This window comes from Bos mutus, chromosome 11 (assembly GCF_027580195.1).
Source record: "Bos mutus isolate GX-2022 chromosome 11, NWIPB_WYAK_1.1, whole genome shotgun sequence".
NCBI lineage: Eukaryota > Metazoa > Chordata > Mammalia > Artiodactyla > Bovidae > Bos > Bos mutus.
In genome coordinates this window covers 33,715,616-33,737,516 of record NC_091627.1, presented here as the reverse complement: position 1 = coordinate 33,737,516, position 21,901 = coordinate 33,715,616, and the positions used below count along the sequence as shown (strand labels likewise).

At 54.6% G+C, this 21,901-nt stretch overlaps 1 protein-coding gene across 3 annotated transcripts in view; it reads left to right on the top strand.

Moving 5' to 3' along the window:
- The window catches only part of OTOF (otoferlin), an 89,463-nt gene that overhangs the window by 20,162 nt on the left and 47,400 nt on the right, over positions 1-21,901 (top strand). For all 3 annotated transcript variants that reach the window (XM_070380122.1, XM_070380119.1, XM_070380120.1), the window contains exons 3-5: positions 7,033-7,121; positions 14,273-14,372; positions 17,119-17,300. In XM_070380122.1, coding sequence (XP_070236223.1) covers positions 7,033-7,121; positions 14,273-14,372; positions 17,119-17,300 — 371 coding nt within the window. The remainder of the gene's footprint in view (positions 1-7,032; positions 7,122-14,272; positions 14,373-17,118; positions 17,301-21,901) is intronic.

Sequence of the window (21,901 nt, the reverse complement as noted above, 5' to 3'; positions counted from 1 at the left end):
GGTGGAATGGGGCATGGATGCTAAGTGACCTGCAGGGCCCAGGCCCCCCCACACGAGAGGGACTTGCCCATCACTTCCCTGGTGGGCAGCCCCGTGGGAAGATCACAGCAGCAGTTTCCCACAGCAGCATCGCACTGTGTCCTTAGCAAAGCCTCATCCATCCAGTCTCCACAGCAACCCACAGGTGAGGAAACTCGGGCTCAGAGAATATGTCTCCTTCCCAAGGTGACAGCTGTAAGTGGCAAAGACAGGGCTCTAAATCCTGGCTTAGATGAGATTCTAAGCCCCCTCTGAAGGCAGAGTAGAAAGCTGCTTGGCCAGCCCCCCATCGCCCCTGCAAGGCCTTACTGGCATCTCTCTACAGCCCTGTCTCCATTTCTCCTTCTAAGAAACAGTTCGCAGCCTGGCTACCACTGGTCAGCAGAGCACACACAGAGCAGGGGAGGCTACCGTCCCACCTCCTGCTCAGGCAGAGCCCAGAGATCTCTCCAAATATAGCCTGGACTACACCCACACTTGGACCTGTCTCCCCATCCTGGAGTAGACAAGTCCTAGACTCTCCTGGCTGATTCCTGAAAAAACCGGTCTGTCAGTGGTTCCAGAAAAAGCTTGAGAAAGGAAACCTCAGCTGCCCCTTGCAAAACCTCCAAAGGCCTCTTGGCTTCCCAGGAACTCCTTTTTCTCACTCTGATTGTGCCCAGGGCCTTTGGGAACCAGCTCGGTGAGGTATAAACACATTGGCCTGAGAGTCATGAGCCCTGGACTTGATTAACACTGAGATCTTGGGCTGGCCACTCAACCTCTCCAAGCCTCAGATTCCCCTTCAGAAAAATAGGAACAGACTCCTTGCTCTCTCTGCCTTACAGAAATGTGGCATGGCTGAAAATGAAACGAAAGATGTGAAAACAGATGTCCCTCCCTCCTCTACTCAGAAAAGGATGAGAGGGCCCGCAGCAGGTGGGGCTGACGAGCCTGAGTTGGGGGACTGGGGGTTAAAAGAAAGACAATGCCCTGTTCAACAATGGTGGAAATAGAGCCTGGACTCGGTGTCTTCTTTCCCAAAGGCTGGAACCTGAGATCCTACATTTAACCTACAACCATGGAGAAGCTAGAGAGAGAGGGATTATTCCCTGGTGGACCAGACACACCTGTCTTGTCCATTACTGGCCTGGCACAGGGCTCAGGGAAATGTTGCTGAGTCAAAGAATGAACAAAAGAACGAACCCAACCTGAGACTTGGGTTTAACTTTCCAAGATAAAGAGAGAGAGACAGCCTTTGTGCCAGGCCAGCAGCCAGCGGAGGCCCCTGGGAGGAGGGTGGGAGGGGAAGGGGCATGGCCACCCCTAGCCTATTTCTAGCCATCTTGTTTTGGCCTTAACCGTGCTCTCTGAGGGCCAGACTCCCTAAGAGAGGCCAGAATAACAATAGTACTTGTAGGAATAGGAGCCCCTGTGATGTACTGAGCCAGGCCGAGAGCTCACATGAGCCTTATATCTCACTGCAATGCACTGAGTGGGCATTTCCCTAGGCAATGAGTAGCACATGAGGATTCGAACTGAAGTCTAATTCCAGAGCCGATGGCCACTTACAAAGTGGACAAGGCTCAGCCCTGCCCTCGAAGGGCTCAGTCCAGTGGGGAGATGGACCTAGAACAAAAGAGATACAGTATGAGCCTTCTGAGCCCAGAGAAAGAGAGGTCATCAGCCTGGGGGGCGTGGAGGGTCAGATCTCATTTTCCCATTTTGCTTGTACCTGGAAGACATGGGCTGTGAGCAACATGGGCCAGGAACACGCCTGTCTGTTCCATTACTGGCCTGGCACAGGGCTCAGGGAAATGTTGCTGAGTCAAAGAATGAACAAAAGAATGAACCCAACTGGAGACTTGGGTCTTTAACTTCCCAAGTTAGAGGTCTCTTTCCATTGCACCCTACAGCTTTGCAACGCATCCTAATATCCTCCCCCTAAAACTAGAGGACTGTCCCTTTAAGGACACTACCTTGCTGATTTAAGATGGTTTCAAACTTACTTGATGAAGCCCAGGATAACCCAGATCATTCTCCAGCCCACATCAGGGAAACCTTTCCGTGGAGTCCTAGATCGCTGGGGCTGATAGGACGCATAACTCCGCCACCCTGGCCGTCACCTGCCAGGTCACGGCCAAGCCTAGAGCAGGTGAACTGGGTCACAGTTCCACACTCCAGACAGAGGTCCTCTTTCCTCGTGCGTGCATGCGTGCTAAGTCACTTCAGTCGTGTCCAACTCTTTGTGACCCTATGGACTGCAGCCCACCAGGCTCCTCGGTCCATGGAATTTTCCAGGCAAGAATACTGGAGTGGGTTGCCTTCCTCTGGGGGATTTCCCGACCCAGGGATCAAACCTATGTCTCTTTTGTCTCCTGCATTGTCAGGCAGGCTCTTCACCACCAGTGCTCTTTCCTCTTCCCCACCCATCCCTAATGCTTGCCACCTTACTTCTGTCAATGTTCCATCACAGGCTGCAATTTCAGGTCTGTGTCTCTCTTCAGAACTACTCAGGCTCCCAAGAGACACCCCTGCTTCCCCACACAGAGCCCAGCACAGAGGAGGTGTTTAGCAAACATAGAAGGTACTCAGCAAACATTGCCCCTGCGTGGGGCTTGCTGGCTCATGACAACTGGAGTGGCAGTATTTGGCTCAGCGACTACCTGGAGAGTTTGGAGGCTGACATGAGATGGGACCTTAGATGATACATGGGCTCCCTTGGCTGAGTCGCTAGGCCACTGATGTCAAGGCATCTCCAGAGTTAGCAGGTACAACCCTCCACGGCTGTGGCTGCAGGAAGAGAAGCATGTTGGTGCTACCTCAGGCTGGAGAGAGGCTCTGTCCCCAGCAGGCCCATGCAGTCCCTGCAGTGTCCATCCCCAGGATGCCAGGCCTTATCCCGGCTCCTGGAAGGAAGAGTAGCACAGTAAAAGTCACTATAATGAAGCACCATGTTGATTAGGGTTCTGTGCCAATGCCTCACCAGCCTCACGGGAACCCCCAGAAGCAGTCCTGGGATGTCACCCCCACTCTCCAGAGGAAGAGGAGGAGAGGTGGAGAGGGGAACTAGCCCGGCCATACCCTCAGGCCAGCAAGGACAGCCCTGCAATCAAGGCAGCCGTGTGAGGCCTGTTTGTTGAGCACCCTCCATGTGGCAGGCTGAGTGCAGAGAGACCCCCAGGGAGCCCTGCAGCCTCTGCTCAGGCTCTGAACAGCTGAGCGGGACAGTCACGCTATCCCAGGAATTCTGGGGACCATGGGAAGGGAGGGGGCTGGCGTGTGGAGGAGAAGGCCCAGGCAGGAGCCACTGATGCCAGACCTCCCCGACGTGAAGCCGCCTCCTAGAGAGAGCCACAGATAGCACGGGGGCTGTCACAGTCAGCGGGGGCTGTGCAACAAACCACCCCAACGCTCCGTGACTCGAATCATCCACATTTTCATGTTTCTCAGGCTTCTGTGGGTTGTCTGGGCTCAGTGGAGACTCCTTCTTGGAAATGCTAAATGTGTTCTCTCAGCTGAAGAATTCCTGAAAGGGCATCCTGGTGGGCCTCCTCTGGAGTCTCACCTCACATCAGGGCTCCCCAAGGCACCCCTCCGACCCTCACTGACTGCCCTCCTCTTTGCTCAGCAAACGGGTTCATCATGGTGGCCTGCTTTTCTCTGTTGGCCCTGGTGACCCAGTAAACTGCACCCTGACCACGAGGCAAGCCAGCGCCTGGAATGGGCAAGTGGAAGCCACAAGCTGTGTCCCCCTCTGGCCCCCTTTTGTTTGAAATGACTTCCTGTTTCCCAGTTCCTCTGTGTGTGTTGTGTATGCTTAGTTGCTCAGTCGAGTCCAACTCTTTGGACCCAATGGACTGCAGCCCTCGAGGTTCCTCTGTTCATGGGATTCTCCAGGCAAAAATCCTGGAGCTGGTAGCCATTCCTGTCTCTTTGTATTCACCACGTCACTCTTCAACACCCCCTTTCACAGTTCCTTTTTCTCCCACCCCTTCCCTCCTTCAGGTGCCAAAATCCAACGCACAGACCCTCAGGTGACTCAAACACCCATTCCCCTTTGTTCTAAGAAAACCAAAACCTTGGTGCCACCCCCCAGGCCCTCTCCTCCCTGCACCGTGGCTAATGATTAGGGCTTTGCCATGCTGGGTTATTTCTCTGCAGCCCAATAACAGCAACTTCATTAAGAAGACCACAACCTTGACTGAGTTGGAAGCCTCCAGATGCAGGAGCAAAGCAGCATAATGGGCTTGCTGACAGCCAGGTTGCCTCCCAGCCTCCCCTCCCCACTCCTCTTCCTTCTGTGTCCAAGACCTCCAAAGTCCTCTCCACACCCCTCTCAGAGCCCTCTCCCGGCCCACCCCCTGTTCCTTCCCTTCTCTGCTTCTTCCTCCCTCATCTGCCCGATCCAACTGACCATGGGGGTGTCAGGGGGTCTCCCTGGGCCTTGGCCAGCCCCGGAGAGAGGGGACATAAAAGCTGTGACAGGCCCTGCCCACACTGGGCGGTGACCTGACAGGCAGGCCTGGTCCCCTCCACCAGCCCCTGAATCCCCAGTGAAGAGTGAAGAGCAGCTCTGGAGCGGTAAGCTTATGGGGTGGGCCCTCAGGAGCCTCCCCCAGCACTTGCTGGGCCACTAACAACAGCATCCTGTTACTTCTCTGAGACCTCGTTCCTCTGGCTGTAGAATGGAGAGCACATCACCAGCCTCTTGGGTGTTGTGATTACTCATGAATTAACACATGTAAAGCATTCAGACCCACATAATGACAAGTTCTCTACAAATTATTATTACTATTGTTATTCTTTTTTACTAGCCTTTTGTGCATTCTGAATTTCATGGGCTATAAAAATGAAATTTAAGTCACTGCTTTCCACCAGCTCTTGTCAAATCCCCCTAGATACCATCCGTCAGTGACACCTTGAGCAGACCTCAGAGCTTTCTGGTCGTTTTGTTATTCAAATCCAGTCCAGAAGCGTTTACTGCTCCACCCTGGCTCCCTGTTTTTGTCTGGTCGTCTTTCTCTCAGGCTTACAGCTCAAGACGCAGAGTGGGCCAGGAAGGCCTGCTCTGGCCTCCACTTCCTCCTCCTCCCACTCCAGCAGGGGACGGGGAGTGTGGCCTGATCTGATTCTTGGTCTCTGCTGTGAATGTGGCCCCTCCTGGTGGTGTGTCAACTTCTCTGCGTGCCATGTGCTCAGTCGCTTCAGTCGTGTCCGACTCTGTGCAACCCCCTGGACTGTATGTAGCCTGCCAGGTTCCTCTGTCCATGGGATTCTCCAGGCAAGAATCCTGGAGTGGGTTGTCATGCCCTCCTCCAGGGGATCTTCCCGACCCAGGGATCGAACCAGCACCTCCAGTGTCTCCTGGATTGCAGGCGGATTCTTTACTGTTGAGTCACCAGGAAAGTCCGGCAGCTTCTCTAGTGAGCTCCAATCAGCTCTGGAAGCCTCTGGACACATGGTAGACCTGCTGTCTTACAGGACACTGGGTGGACAGGTGCTAGGGGTGGATTTCCAACCTACGACACCTGGCTCCGCCCCACCCCCAGCTCCTGGCCCGGCCTCCTGGGAGTTGAGGACCCCTCCCCCAAGCAGGCCACCGCGGGTGGAGGGTCCACGGGCCACCTTGACCCTAACTTCTCTTCGCAGAACCCACTTGACTCAAAGAGCATAAGCCACATAGTCAACACACCCAGCAGTGGCATACCAGGCTCCTGCATGGCCACTGTCCTTGCCCGCAGGTGCTGCATGGGTCTCCTGAGAGGCTGAGGGGACAGGCCAGCCAGTCCACCGCCGGGGGCAGAGGTCACTGGGAACTCGCATGCCAGGCTCCCCTTCCTGCGCTACCTCCCTCTCTGAGTTGTTCTCCCAGGGATATGCCACAAAACACTGTGCCTGGGATGAGACACTCCAGCTTTCCCTTCCCCCATCTTCTTTTACATGCCAAGAAGAGGAAAACTGGAATGATGGCTGGGGTAGCCCACCTTTGAGGCAGCCCTAGGGAGGTACCTGGCTTTGCCTATTAGTAGGAGAAGGCAATGGCAACCCACTCCAGTACTCTTGCCTGGAAAATCCCATGGATGGAGGAGCCTGGTAGGCTGCAGTCCATGGGGTCACTAAGAGTCGGACACGACTGAGCAACTTCACTTTCACTTTTCATTTTCATGCATTGGAGAAGAAAATGGGAACCCACTCCAGTGTTCTTGCTTTGAGAATCCCAGGGATGGGGGAGCCTGGTGGGCTGCCGTCTATAGGGTCGCACAGGGTCGGACAGACTGAAGCGACTTAGCAGCAGCAGCAGCTCTCTTTAGTGAGTGGAGTACTTTGTAATTTTGGCCTCTGTTTTGGGCTCTCCTTGCCATTTCTAGGGCATCAGGGAAAAAAATCTCACTGAACTTCTTGTTCATCCTGTGATTCAATAATTAAGTCAAGACACAGTGGTGAGGGCAAATTTAGAAATGATGAATGGAGACCAGCTGTTCCCTCTTTGTGGGCCTGACCCTAATCACACCAACATGCTAAAATCTGTCCCTGAAGTTAAGATTGCCAGGGGGAGAGGGGGTGTGACCTGAATGAGGGAGCTTGGGACCTCCCATTCAAGGCAGGATCAGAACCATCTTGACAGGAGAGAGCCAAAGACTTACAACTTCCCTTAGCACACAGCAGAACCCAAACTCACATGCACAAGCGCACCCAGGAGCTGGGAGGCAGCTGGGAGACAGTTGAAGGAGCTCCGGGCTGAGTCAGAAGCCCTGGTTGGCTCTGGGTTCTCTCACTGACCACAGGACCTTGGGAAGATTGTTGGACTTTACGAGCACCATCTTTGACAAAGGACTGGGCAGTACCCACATGGCAAGGTGGTGCTGGAATTAAATGAGATTCCAGGTGTCAGCTTGGTCCCTGTGAAGCACGGGCTGATGCAAGGGGCTGTCTTAGCAGGGGCCCCCTCCCACTCCCCTCACCCCTCCCTGTCATTTCCACCCAAGGCCACAGCTGCCCCTCTCTCCCCAGACCTTCCAGTGGCCGGTGGCCAGCAGCATCGACAGCAATGAGATGCTCGAGATTCAGATCTTCAACTACAGCAAAGTCTTTAGCAACAAGTAAGTGTGGGCCGGGGTGAGAGAGGTGGGGCGCTGGGGGTGGGTCGGGGGAGAGGGCCCTTCCCTGCTCCTTGCACTGCCCTCTCCTTTGAGTTTAAAAGAGGACCCACATCCTGGCCTGGATTAACCTTCAAAGACCCCTCTCTCTGCTCCCTCATGTTGTCCTCAGAGTCCCCCGGCCCTCTCACAGCTTCCTGTCCCCTTTCTCAAGTCTTCCTCCTTCCGCCATGCTGGGCAACATTTACCTGCCTGAGAAAGTAATGATATCCTCCAACAGACCATCTCTACCTGTAGCCCTGAGAGTGAATTTGTCACACCTGCAGAAAACTAGAAGCTCAACGAGAGTTTGGTTCAATGGTTTAGTAGTCAGGCAAGCCTGCTCTCAGATCCCAGCTCAGTTACCTACTGTGTGACCCTGGGCTGGTTGCATAACCTCTCTGAGTTCAATGTATGCATGTGTAAACAGGCTAAGTACTTACTTCAAAGGGAAGCTGTGAGAATCAAGTGAGATAGATGTTCATTCATTCATCCAATCCCTATGTTTACTAAGTGCCTACTGTGTGTCAGGCACAGACTAAGTGCTGAGCATGGAAGGTTCTTTACTACTACCACCACTTGGGAAGCTTAAGAATACTGAAATACTGTAATGAGTTGCCATGCTCTCCTCCAGGGGATCTTCCTGACCCAGGGATCAAACCCACATCTCACGTCTCCTGCATTTGGCTAAATTTAGTACATGTTAGTACTCTTGCCTGGAAAATCCCATGGACGGAGGAGCCTGGTGGGCTGCAGTCCATGAGGTCGCGAAGAGTCAGACACGACTGAGTGACTTCACTTTCACTTTTCACTTTCATGCATTGGAGAAGGAAATGGCAACCCACTCCAGTGTTCTTGCCTGGAGAATCCCAGGGACGGGGGAGCCTGGTGGGCTGCCGTCTATGGGGTCGCACAGAGTCGGACAGACTGAAGCGACTTAGCAGCAGCAGCAGTTCCTGTCTTGAATTCAAAAGCCAAATCCTCTTATACAAGCTAGAGAGAGTCATGACTGAACCACAAAACATGTCAAAAAATGCAAGGGAGGATTACTCACTGAGAGCTCACTATGACTCAACAGTGAGAGAAGACTACAAATGAAAGAAAAGCTGACTTAATCCTGCTGCTGCTGCTGAGTCGCTTCAGTCGTGTCCGACTCTGTGCGACCCCAGAGACGGCAGCCCACCAGGCTCCCCCGTCCCTGGGATTCTCCAGGCAAGAACACTGGAGTGAGTTGCCATTTCCTTCTCCAGACCTAATCCTAGGTCATATCAATAGAAGTAGAGCCATCAGAGCAGGAGAGATGAGGAGCGAGGGTTCCACTATTCCTCATGCTGATTGCAGAGAACATGAATAGGCACTGCCTTGTGCCCGGGGGAAAGGACTTTAAATCTTGCCTCCTGACAAGAAGCTGAGAGCCTGGAGGAGAAAATCGCAAAAGACTTGTTCATCCATCCATCCTTTGTCCATCCTTTCAGTCACTCATCAAACATTCACTGAGAAACACTCTGCACCAGCCAGACACTGTGCTAGTCATTGGAGGTGCTAAGATGAGGGGTTAAGACATGCCTGCCCCTCAAGAAGGATTCCTGCCACGTGAAAGAGGAAAGATGTGTGCCAAGAAGCAGGACGAGGACCAGGCTGCATTGCCAGATGACAGCCGACTGCTGGGAGATCTGAGAGCTCTCCAACCAGTGAGCTGTCTTGGGAAGAGGGCTAGCAGAGAGTGGACCATGATGCTGTAGAGGGGTTTCTGAGTCAGGAAGCGCGGAACCACATGGATCCAAGGATTCTGTGGTTTTTATCTCAGGCCCGAGAGATCTCAGCTGAGTACTTGGAGTGGGCATCCCAGGATGGCTGGCTCAGGGCATCCCATCATTCAGGCAGCTGCCTCTGACACCCACAAGAAAGTTCGTAAGACACCCTACCGGGGCCCCTAAAGTAAAGCAGGATCTTCTTCCCTGGGATGAGCGACTGGGTGACCTGTGAGGACAAGAGAAACAGGAACACGCACAATAAGGTGGATGTGGGGGAGGAAGCAGAAGCTGAGGACCGGCAGGGGCTCTGGGCCCCCCAGCAGGACCCACAGTAGATGGTAGAACACCCGGGAGCTTTAGAGCTCAGTCGGAGAAACCCTCACTGTGCAGATGGGGAAACTGAGCCTCGGAGAGGAGACCGGGGCCACAGGGATAGACAGCGGTGGAGGGGGTGCTAGGATGCTGGTCTTCCCCCTCTTCTCCTGATCCTCAGACTCCCAGAAACCGGGCTATGTGTGCAGTGATGGTGGAAACCAAGGACGTGTGAGAGACTGCTAAATCATCTAAACAAGAGCTGCTAGATCAGCCACTGAAACGCTGGAAGCCCTTGAAAACATGAAAACTCCTGCTATAAACAAATCAGAAGTATTTGATCGATTGTTTAGGAAATTGACTACCCTCACAAAGAATATGCTGGAATACAAGGCCTCAATGAGTTGTTCTAAAAAGCCAGCAAGAGGGGAGACAGCAGGGGGAGTGCCTACTCTGATTCTCCTTCTTTCTTTCTCTCTGCCTTCCTTGCCCTCACCTAAGAAAAGGCAGGAAACCCCCACAAGGGGAGACATGGGCCTGGTAGAAGAGAGTCTTGCCATTCCTTAGAAAGCCTGGAGAAGGTCCAGGGAGCTGTCAGCGGCAGAGCTGGGGTGGGGAGGAGTGGTGGTCTTGTGGACAACATAGAACCCACCCTGAGACAGGCCAGCTCTGGGAGTCAGAGAGGTAGGGCGGGTACTTGGAGTCAGGTGGGACTCAGTTTCCCACCCTGGAGTCTGGGCTCTATTTCCTGAGCCAAAGAAACGGTCCCTCTGGTGGGTGCCCTCTGTCCCCACTGTGGTCCAGATCAGTCACCAGGCTCCCTCTGATGAGGGAGCCAAGCCTCTGGGGAGCCTCTGGGCAGAGCAACCAGCAAAGCCACACCCACAGCTTGGGACAGTGGCCTACACCCAGCAGACCCCCATTACTCTGTGGAATGATTGAATGAATGAATGTCCCCTTTGGTCAGGAGGAGATAACGTACAGGGTGGGAGCATCTGGGAGCCCAAATCCAAGCGGTCCTTCTTCTCTGAAGAACTTAGGGTGCTCCAGGAACCCAGTCACCTGACTGGTGCATTTGGGAAAACTGAGGTAAAGGAGGCTGGTGTGAGATTTAGAACCTTGGGACTTGCCCTAGAAGCAGAGGGCAGTTTAGGAGTGGCCCTTCACCCAGCAGTTGTAGGGGCTGTGGAGAAGAGGAGACAGGGATCGAAGAAAGAAAGTGTCCTTGTCAGGGGCCAGGAGATCTGGGTCTGCTCCATCCACCTAGAATGAGGTCCTGTTTTGAGAGCCTTGGGCTTCCCTACGAGGACTCAGTGAGTGTTGGATCCAGAAGATCTTGTACGACCCCCTCTGCCTGTCCAGGGCCCTGTGAGAGGGGGTTGGCCTGACCCAGGCACCAATCTCCTGGGACTCCTGAATAATTCAGGAGCCAGGAGAGCAGTGGAGGCCCTGCCAGGCCTCGGGCACTTGACACCAGCTCCCAGGGGAAAGCAATGAATTATTGACAGGTCCTGGAGCCTGGTTGCAGCTCTATTGTGGTCAGTCTGCGGGCCCAGCTGTGTGAAGGCCCCCTCCCTGCTGGCTGAGTACCCGGGGATCTTGCCTCCACTCAGCCTGCCCAACTGTGGGCCTTGTCGGTAGGATGGGTGGGAGGGGTACTCTCTTTGTGGTGGGTAACCCAGATGAGCTGCATAAGGGAGGCTGTCCAAAGATGGATGATTCCAGCTCCTTCACCAACAGCTCAGGGATAACTGAGGCCCAGAGACTGTCCTTGCCCAGGGTTACACAGCAGAGTCAAGGCAGAACCTAGTCTTCAACCCAGACCTCCTGACCCAGGGTTGGCACTCCTTCCTGAAGAATGGATGGCCTCATGCCTGCACCTTCCAGGGAAAGGTCCCAGCTCTCCAGGGACATAGGAGCCCACCTGGGCCCCCTCCCAGGCAACTCCTCCATGCGGACCTACCCAGAGGAGGAGAAGCAATAGGCACACCCTGCTGAGCTTCCAGCCAGTCCAGACAGAGGGCAGCAGGGGTCGGGGTTGGATATGGTCTCTGGGGTCACCAGACAGACCAGACCCAAGGCTTCTTTCCTACACCAGCTCCTTCCCCAGAGAACGTCTATGGAAGGGGTTGAGGGCAGTGTTCTGCTAGAAGCAGCATAAGGGCATATGTTTTGAAATTGTGTTTTTATAGCAAGCACCCTGGTTTTGCTTAAACAGTTCAGACGTGTGAAAGGAGGAAAGTTTTATAAAAATGTTTTTCTTTATTCTTTACATAAGACTAATACCACATCAACTGTCCATTTAAAAGAATGCTATTGCAGGACAAACTCTCCTCTTATGTCCCTTGCAAGACTAAACTCTGAAACCTTGGTTAAGCTGGAAGGCCAGAGCCTTTTCTGAGCACTGGTGGGGCAGTAGCCCCATCTTGCCCCCTGGGGGTGTCTTGTCACACTGCAGCAGCTCTACAGTTCTCTGGGCTTCTTCTAGGGAAAAGTTGTGCCTGTACATCCAGCATTCAGCAGGTGCTCAACTGGCCCTGCTGCTGCTGCTGCTGCTGCTAAGTCACTTCAGTCATGTCCGACTCCGTGCGACCCCATAGACAGCAGCCCACCAGGCTCCCTGTTCCCTGGGATTCTCCAGGCAAGAATACTGGAGTGGGTTGCCATTTCCTTCTCCAACGCATGAAAATGAAAAGTGAAAGTGAAGTTGCTCAGTCATGTCCGACTCTTAGCGACCCCATGGACTGCAGCCTACCAGGCTCCTCCATCCATGGGATTTTCCAGGCAAGAGTCCTGGAGTGGGATGCCATTGCCTTCTCCGCAACTGGCCCTAGTAGGGCCAAAAGGACCTGAAGTTCCAGTCAGCTGTGGTAGAACAGGGCTTCTCAAAGTAAGCTCCCCAACCTCCATTATCAGCATCACCTGGACACAGGTCAGAAATAGTCATTCTGCTAACTCAGAGCCCCGGCATGGGGCCCACTCCCAAGGGCTGATGGTACACGTCTCTCCCGACTCTGTGTTCAGTGAACTTCACGTGGGAAGATTGAAACTGACCTTGGTGGGGGTATTTACACCACAGAAATGGGCAAAAGCTGCAAGTCAGGACTGCCCTTCCCCTCCCTATTTGATATTTCTGTTGTTAAACAATGGCCAGCAAAACCACGGGTGGGTGGGTTCCAGTTGTCTGAACTTTAACAAGCCCTCCTGATGATTCTGTTCATGCTAAAGTTTTAGTCAGTTCAGTCACTCAGTCATGTCTGACTCTTTGCAACCCCACTGTTTTAGAGCCTGAAGAGATGAGGCTGCAAAAGCCCAGTATATATGTTCATGCCTAGAGTCTACTCTTAGAAGGGCTACACAGGACAGAAAGCTAAGAGCCCACCTAAAGTTGAGACTCAGGGGCAGCGATGCCTGGTCTCCTGAACACGGCCTGGCACTTCGGTCTGCACTGCCCAAGCTGAGGAGAGGCCAGGGTGCCGTGGGGGAGACAGCTGCCAAGGGGCTGGTCTGAGAAGAGTCTAGAAGCCTTGGTGGGCTCTAGAGTGGAGGAATAGTGTGAACATTTTCACCCTGAGGGAGGGTGGGACAAGCTGGCAGATAGAGCTCTGAACTTCAGAGGAAGCATGCATTCTGACTGCTCCTGCTACTTCTTCCTCTCACACAGACAGGAGGCTTTTATAAACAGTGTCTGCCCTCCAGAGCCCATCAGGAGGATACAAACATCAAACACATTAAAGTCAGATTCCACCTGATACCTCATCTCACCCAGAGTGGCCATTAAATTAACTGCATCCCTTCCTGCTTTCTCAGCCTCACTTTCCTCCCCTATAAGCCAAGAGCAGCACCAGAGGACCCCAAGAGCCCCTCCTGTCTCACACCCTGTAGATGCCCGCCCCCCCCCACCCGAGCTTTTGTCCCTTCAGTCAGAAGTGGTGTGTATGTTTTCATCTACCCAACGTGGAATCACCATGCGAGAACATCTCTCTGAGTACCCTCTTCTCCCAGAGCAATAACCTTCAAATTGTGGGGCAAAGTGTGGGACAACTCGACTCAGTCAGCATTTATGGGGCCCCCACTGTTGTTCATTAATTCTAGCCAGTAGATTTTGAGATTTCCTGTGAGCCAGAAATATCAACTAGAGGCTGAAATAGGAAACTAGAGCCTTGGAAAGGCTCACAGACTAATGTCACCCCCTTGACAATGACCAGACAGCTTCCTGGAGTGCTGACTTTGCACTAGGTGTGCTGATGAGAACTTGGTATAGAGCATTTCTGTTGGTCTTCTAAGCAGTAAAGTAGAGGTATTAGCTCATCTTAGGAGAAATCTGAGACTGAGTGAGCCCAAGTTCGATGCCCAGGTAGCAGATAACTCTCTAGTAAGTGTCCAAGCTGGGCTTCCGATCCTCTCTCTCTGACTCCAGAACTGTGCCCTTTACATCACTGCCCTGCATCACTCCTCTAGGTACCTAGGGGGATGGGGAACCCACAGTCAGATGGGTTCTTGCCCCAAGGAGCTTGCAGAATGCAGGTGTGTATGGGCATCACTAATGATTCAATCTGAGGATGAATGAGCCAGTGGTGCTCATTCATAGAGATCTTGGTCGTCATTAGGGAGGTGGAAGCGGGTGGAGCCTCCAGTCCTTCCCCACAGCCTCCATACTGGGCATCTGGAAGCCACTCTGCGGAGGATGAGCTGAATCCCGAGACAGCACAAACCTGAGGAACACAAGCCCCACCAGGGTATCACAATCCCAGTCTGTGACCATCCCCCCGGGTGCTCACTGCCCTCGAGCTCTCCCAGGAAAATGGCTCTCATACATACAAATACACACAGTTGTTGGGGGTCACAGACCCTCCTGGACATGCCTCTCTGGCCAGCCCCAGCTCCTGGGCCACCTTCTCCAACCCCAGCTTGGAGCCCAAGCCAGCCCTCTCCTTCTCCAGCCCACCGGTGTCTTTCACAGCCAGTCACAGCCTCTTGGGATGTCAGCCTTGCTCTCTGACCTCTCGATGTGAAACCATGAAGACCGTGCCCCTCTGCCGTCCACAGGCTGATCGGGACCTTCCGCATGGTGCTGCAGAAGGTGGTGGAGGAGAACCACGTGGAGGTGACCGACACGCTGATGGACGACAACAATGCGATCATCAAGGTTGGGGTGCCCAGAGAGTCCTGGACATGCCCATTATTGGGTCACCTGGGGGCCTGTTCACCCCTGCCCCCGCCTGCACATAGCATGGTCTAGGCTGGGTCTCCTCGTGGGTAGAAAGGTGCTGTGGGAGGAGGAGACTCGGGTCAGACTGCTGGAGGCCGTGGGGGGCCGTGGGGGAGCCCTTGAGGGTGGCAGACACTGAAGCCCTTTCTGCAGTGAGAGTACAAGTGATGGTGACTAGGGGACTCCCTCCCTTCTCCATCAGGGAGCCTTCCATCTGCACCCAGGTCAGGGGTCACTAAAGAGGTATCCTCGTCATCTGAAAGCCAGCCTGAGCCCTGCTGGCCTCTACAGGGCATGACCTTCATGCCTGCCTTGGGGTCTAAGACTAGCCATTCTATGGGGGCAGGGACCTCTTTCTATCTGTCACAACCCATCCCTGGACTTCCAGCAAACACACATGCACCAATGATGCACAGCCTGCAAGGACTTAATACACATGCAAACAAAGGAAGGAAATAAACCAGTCGAGATGCCCAGTCTCCAGGCTCTGCTCTGATGCATCTGTCCCCTTGAGCTCATTTATGCCCACCCCTGGGCAGATGAGCCTAGTGGTGAGGAACATGGCTCCTGGATACAGACCTTCGCTAGGCCACTCAGTAACTGTGTGTCTTGGGCCGGTTACACATCATCTGCAAAGTGAGCAAAATTATAGTATCAACTTCACAGGACTCTTATGAGGATTAAATGGAAATGCACAGAAGGGGCCTGGGACAGTTAAGTATATAGTAAGTGCTCAGTAAATATTAGGTTGGTCAAAAAGTTCGTTCAGGTTTTTCCATAACATCTTACAAACTTTTTGGCCAACCCAATAAGATCAGTAGCTATTATTTCCTGACCTCAGTTTATCCATATGTAAAATGGGGCTGCACCAACCCTGGTCCCACGTATGACCCTACATAGTGGTCAGCAGAGTAACCTCAGAAGTAAGACTGCAGCCACAGGGAGCCAGAATGGAAGGAACCCTCTCCGAGGAACACCAAGGGTGGGGCAGAAATTCCCACAGTGCCGTGGTGGCTCGAGACACTTCCCTGCTGAGAACAAGGGGCTTCTCCACTTGGCCCCAAAGAGGTCATTCTTCCACACGTAGGCATAGGCAGGGGTGGGGGGACCTCTTGAAATCAGGTGGGTTGGGGTCTCAGCAACCACAGCAAAGGGAGAGAGGGTGAAAAACAAGCTCCAGACACTGGTGGTGTGGAGGACTTGGAGAGGAACATAGATGTCCAGAGGAAGAGCATAGAATGTGAGAAGTAAAACATGAGAGAGAACTGTGGGAATGGGCAGGAACAGATGGCACAGCCTGGGCCTTGTATTTCTAGAATCAGATGTAGGAATTCAGTTAAGGAAAGGACTTACAAATTATCTAACTCACCCACCACCTACCTCTGACACCCATGCTATGGATGGGAACTCTGAAGTCCTAGATGAAGAATGGATTTGACCAGCCAAGGTCAAACAGCTGGTCAACAGCAAAATCAACTCTAGGACCCCAGATCTTTGATTCCAAGGCCACCATTTTCCCACCATAACAGGCTTGGTCTCACCAAACGGACCACATTTGCTCAGTGGGAAGGATGTGGGGCTTGAAGTCAGCCAGGCTGGGCTCACATCCCAGCTCTGTCTCTTGTTAGCTGTGTGACTTGAGCAAGTAACTTAACCTCCCTGATGTGTTAGGTAGGGCAGGTTGACGTGTTGGGAAGATCAAATGAGTTTACATCAAGCATCTTACCATGATGACTAGTGCAGTGAGGATTCAGAAAACGTGTGTATCTTTCCCTTCCCAGGGGAAATGGAAGGCTGGCATCCCGAGGCCCACTCACCAAGTGAAGGCTGCCTGTGGGGGTCCCCGGAGCAAGCCAACCCTGACTTGGAGAGGGGGCAAGCATGTCTAGAAGATGTCCTAGCACCCGTGTGGGTTGAGGAAGGGATTAGAATGAGTCCTCCCTGTGCACTAGGGAGAAACCAGAGCTGAGAGGAGGGCAGTGGCCCAAGGATACAGAGCAAGACGCCTAATCAGGATTCTCAAGTGCACAGCATGGCTCCAGGTTTGGGGCTCCACGCTCCCCCAGAGAAAAGTCCAGGGTCACCCGATGGTACCTCCTCTCCAGAGTAGGAGGGTAGGTGTCAGACGGGCAGGAAGAATTGCTGAGACCACGCCTTTGGAGGGTGCCCAGGGTCTGGGCTCCTCTGCTGAAGGGTTCATGTCATCACATCCCAACGATCATCAGGAGTGAGGGGACATCAGCTGACTTCAGGCAGACCACCCCTTGTCCCTGCAGGCAACCCTCGTTCTGAGGATGAGGGGGTGACCTGTGCCCTGGGGACACTGGAGGATGCCCTTGATTCTGTGCACAGTGGACTCAGAGAGCCCACCCCTAGCCCAGACCCAGCTGTCCAGGTGGGCCCCCCACCCCGTACCTCAGGCACCAGGGCGGGAAGAGAGCCAGGCGCAACAGGATCTGGAGCCAGAGCCCGTTCTATCGACTGAGTCTGCGCTTGTCAGTCTTTCTGAGCCTCTGTTTGCTCATCTGCAAAATGGGAACATAGTGGGAGGACTGTCCCCAGCTCGCCCTCCTTCAGTGAGTTAAGGGTGTGGAAGGACCTTGTAAAATCATGGAGCAGCAGAGTCCATGGGATTACGATTGTTCCTGCCATCCCAGCCGCTCAGCACCCCTCTCTCCTCCAGACCAGCCTGTGCGTGGAGGTCCGGTATCAGGCCACAGATGGCACAGTGGGCTCCTGGGATGACGGGGACTTTCTGGGAGAGGAGTCCCTTCACGAGGAAGAGAAGGACAGCCAGGAGACGGATGGGCTGCTACCCGGCTCCCGCCCCAGCTCCCGGCCATCAGGCGAGAAGAGTTTCCGGAGGTAACAGGCTGGGCCCTCTCTCCCCAAAGACACAGGGAGTGTGCCTGGGCCCTGGTGCCCCTGGAAGGCCCCTCTAGGCCTGGCTGGGCTCGGAGCACAGAGCCGAGTTGCTGGAGAGTCAATACAAGAGGAGGGAAGGGGTTTCTGCAGCCTCCCCTCACCCCCAACTCCAGAACTCACTGGGGAGGCAGCAGAGTATCTGGAATCATGGCCAGGGGGCAGGCTTCCCCCTGTGCTGAGGGAAGCGCCATTCTGGGAGGGTGGCGTCTAACATGAGAAGAAGAGGCTAGACCTCTGGCCTCCTCAAAGGAAGGGAAAAGTGGACAGAAGGAGGCCCTGATCTCTCTGGCCCAAGACCCAGCAGCGCCAGACTAGCCCCAGGCAGCCTGGCTCGGTGAAGATACAAGGGAAGGGTGGGGGTCCCTTCCAGCCGGGGTGAAGCCAGCAGTCCTGGTCAGGACCTAGCCTCTCTTCCATTGAGAGGATGGCATCCGGCACCCTCGGTGTCCAGGAGTCACATCTGCAAAGTCCAGCCACATACAGAGGACAAGATGCTGGGTCCAAATGCATTATGTTTCCAAAAAGGGAAGTGCAATTGTACTACTCTTAGGGCCCAGAGAGGCAGACGCTAGGCTGGTAAAACATTCTCCGCAGGTAACTGGAAATCATGTGTGAAACACAGGTAAGTCAGCGGTGCCTCAGAAGGATGGGGATGGGTTTGGAGAGAGGGGTTGTTCCCCTCCCACTGGAAACATCTTCCTCCCATTTCCTTCCACCCTGTCCTTTCCAAGTGAAATTTATTCAGTGCTTGTCCTGAAAAAGACACAGATTCTAAATTAGGGTAATTTGACTTTATATTTTAATTACATGAATACATTCTCCTTTTTTGCCCTCGGACCACTCACCCCCACCTGCACACAGACAGACAGACAGACACACACACATATAAGCTTAAGACCCTGGGAGCCAAGTGAGGAGTAACAGTAATAAGATCAAAGGAACATGCCTGCGGCAAATGTCACTGGCCCTTCGCCTCCAGGCCAGCCATGGGGTGGGCGGTATCACCCAGGCCAGTTTGCAGCCGGTCCTCCTTAGACTCCAGGCTGGGTGGCATGGAGAGGACATACAATCTGGCCTCAGGAGACACAGGCCCGAGTCCCAGCTCTGCCATTTTCCAGCCTGTGACCCTTGGCCCATCACTGCTACCGCTACAAGGGGGCCCAGGACAATAGGAACCCCTACCCTATTTCTGGGAGAGCCAAGGGGTTGATGGAGGGTCAGTCTATAACTGGGGCGCCAAGTGCTACCCCACATGAGGGCTGGTGACAAACAGGTTGTTGGCTGGACAGTGCAGAGGGTTAGGAATTGGTCTGAAAATGGTGAAAAGAGAAGGGACCCAGTGGGGAGCGAGCATGGGGACAAGGACACTAAGGGTGCCATCAGGTCCCCATCTTCTGTCCCCTTAGAGGAAAGAGCTTGTCTGAGACTACAGTGGGCTTTAAGAAAACTCTTTAAGAAAGGGCCTTCTGGGGACAGACTGGATGCCTCTCGAGGGCCATCAACTTCAGGGAGAGGAACGCTGGCTCTGAATCAGGAGAGCTGAGCCCCAGTGAGTTGCGTCCTGCTGCCATTAACTGACTGAGTGACTTTGGGAAAATCACTAGCCTTCTGGGTCAATAACAACAGTGGGTTGAGCATCCTGGCCCCCCGCCCCCAGCTCCGACGTCCAGAGGGAGGCAGAGGTTCTCTGGGTCCTGTGGGGCGCACACACGGGGAGCCATTCTCCAGAGTTCTGGGCAGCCAAGATGGCAGCAGGGTTGCTGCAGCTCAGGCAATGTTGAACGAGGCCCTCTCTCCGCCCACGAGTAGGCCAGGGTGCTGCTGGAGGGAGCAGTGAAACGATGCGGGCAAGCCTGCTGGGCTTTGGTCCTGGACCTGCAGACGGTCCTGGGCCCCAGGAATTCGGAGACAGAGGGTGTCCCATCCTTCCTCAGGCCGTGGCCTGGCTTTCCCACCTCTCCTGACCCTCACACAGCCTCTCCCAGGGCAGCGGCAGGAAGCAGGAGTAAGAGGAGGGGTTTGCCCTGGGGATTGGGAATGGGAAGAGGTTGATGACTGCAGACCTGGCCGGAGAACGCGTGGCAGCAACACCACCCCGGGCGTTCTCAGGGTCTGTGCTGGCGGCCCCTACGCGGCTGGAAATCCATGCTCACACTCACCCAGCCCCTCCAGTGCAGGCCGGTGGCCCCAGGAAAACCAGGAGCTCTGTCTGCAGTCGTCAACCTCTTCCTTTTCCCAGTCCCCAGGGGTGGGTATAGAGAACCTGGGCTTTGCTGCAGTTTCCTGTAGCTGCCTACAGGGGCCCTTGGGGCCTTAGTCAAGAAGTGTGGGGTTCTGAGGAGAACCTGATTTTGGTCTCGCAACCCTCAATGTGTCTCATCCTCCTTACATAGGTGCCGGCCAGCCAGGCCTGTCAGCTGTGGGGTCTGGGAGGAAGCCACCAGCCAGAGAGCCCTTCTGAGAGAATGAGGCCAACACAGGGACAGGGAAAGGAAAAGGATGCATGTGTCTCAGCTCTGGCCCCAAGCCCGCCCTCGCCTGCACCTGCCCTCCAGCCCTCAGCCCCTCCTGGGAAGGCCCATCCCCTTGTAGGTCAAGGTGCCCAAACTACAGGGCACCCCTCTGTTGTTTTCCCAACGACTCATTGCCGGCACTCAGCAGTGTCTCGCCTGGTCGTCTGGACCCACAAGGGTCTGGTGTGGGAATCCACTCCTCCCTGTTGGTCGTGGCTGGGTGGGGTGCAGGCTGGAGAGGCTGGGGTAGGGGGCTGTGGAGTGAGTGTCAGGAAACAGCCTCAGGCTCAGGACTGGTGGCAAGAGATGTCTATTCCTTGGAGGGCAGAGGCGATGATGTGGGGGTCTTCTTCAAGGGCCTGGCTCCCCCTGCTGGGCTCCTGCCATCTCACCCTCCCTCCTGGAAGGGACCTCTGCAGTCACTCCTCTACACTGCCAAGGCCGTAGGGATCTTCCTGGAAGTTCCTCCCATTGGACCTCAGGGAAGCAGCTGGCAGCTCTGCCCCCAGCCCCCAACCTATCACCACCCGCACCCCTTGCCTTCCATCAACCCTCTCCTTCAGTCCATCAATCCCAGGCCCTGGCCAGTCACACGCCCTCTGAGTCACTCTGTCTGCTTGTCTAGTCCCTGTTGGCTGACAGTGCTGGCCCGTGGCCAGTGCTCAGCCAGGGTCCCCTTCCTTCCTCCTCCCTTCCCACAGTCTCCATGTCACCCCACCACAACTTGTTCTACCCCAAGCAGCATCTGACTTTTTGGTCCAAGATCCTTCTCGGATATTATCACCCCATCCCACTCCAAGGGCCCTACCAACAAAGCTGCCCACAGCCAGGGCTTCAGCGCCACCTGGGCCCCGGGCCAGGGCCTCACCCACTCACAGGGCTCCCTCGCCCCGCTACCCTCACCTCCCTTGCTATCAGTGCTGCAGAGAGAGGGAATGAATTACTAACTCCAGGGGCACTTTGTTCTCAGAACCAAAAAGTCGGGGTTCTGGGCCCCTGTGTGTCAGTGTACACCTGCCCCGGTGTCTGAGGAGAGAGGAGACTTCAGCCCTGAACACACACACGTGCACACACACTCAAGTGCTCGAGTGTTTTCACACGCTTACCTGCATGTACGTTCTAGCTCTGGGTGACACCGAGGTGCTGCACACACCACCAGGTTCTGGTAAGGATCCACTGTTAGAAAGGACAAAGAAGGGAACCCAGCTTTAATCTTGAAGCTGCACCGCAGAGGCGTATTCCAAGACTGCTTATTTTGTCCACCTGCCCTGGCCCTACGGCCCTACTCCTGCCTACCGCCCTTCCTGGTGTCCCTGGAGATGTAGGGGTGCCTCTGCTGGGCCTCATCCTAGGGGAGGGGAGGGAGGGGGTCACTTTTCTTGTTCTCCTTCTGGGTCATTCTTCTACTCCAGTGGAGACCCATGGAGACCTCCCTCCTATGTCTGGGGCCAGGGGTCAGCGGGCATGTGTGCATGGCTGGGGGCTCTGACAGAGATGCGCATGAGGCATGTGCCCCAGGGTGTGCATAGATGTGTATGTGTGGGTCGGGGGGGTCAGCACACTCAGCCTCACCCCCAGAGTGCAAGGTTCCCAAGGCCCCTCCCCTCACCTCCCTCCACCGGGCTGAGCTCCAGAGCTGCAGCCACTCCCAAGCAGCCCAGAGGAGCTAGGTCAAGGCCAAGGTGAGACCTGTGGTGAAGCGGTGCTCAGGAGACTCCTCCCAAACTCAGCCACTTCACCTGAGGTGGGGGTCCTCTTCAGCCCAGAGGCCACAGTTTTGATTCCCTACCCCCACCCCATGGTTGCTTCTAACTGTGCAGACAGAGCGCTGGGGGTGGGAGCCTGAGGAAGAGGTGAGTGAAACTGAGACAGAGAGAAAGAGCTTGTGTGTGTTTGTGTGTTGACTGAAGAAGAAAACTTACCTGGCCACACTGGAACACTAAAAACACAGTGTGGACTCTAGGAGGAAAGTCAGGCCTGTCTGGGGATTCAGGGAGGGGTCCCCTAGCAACAAGGATGACCATGAGG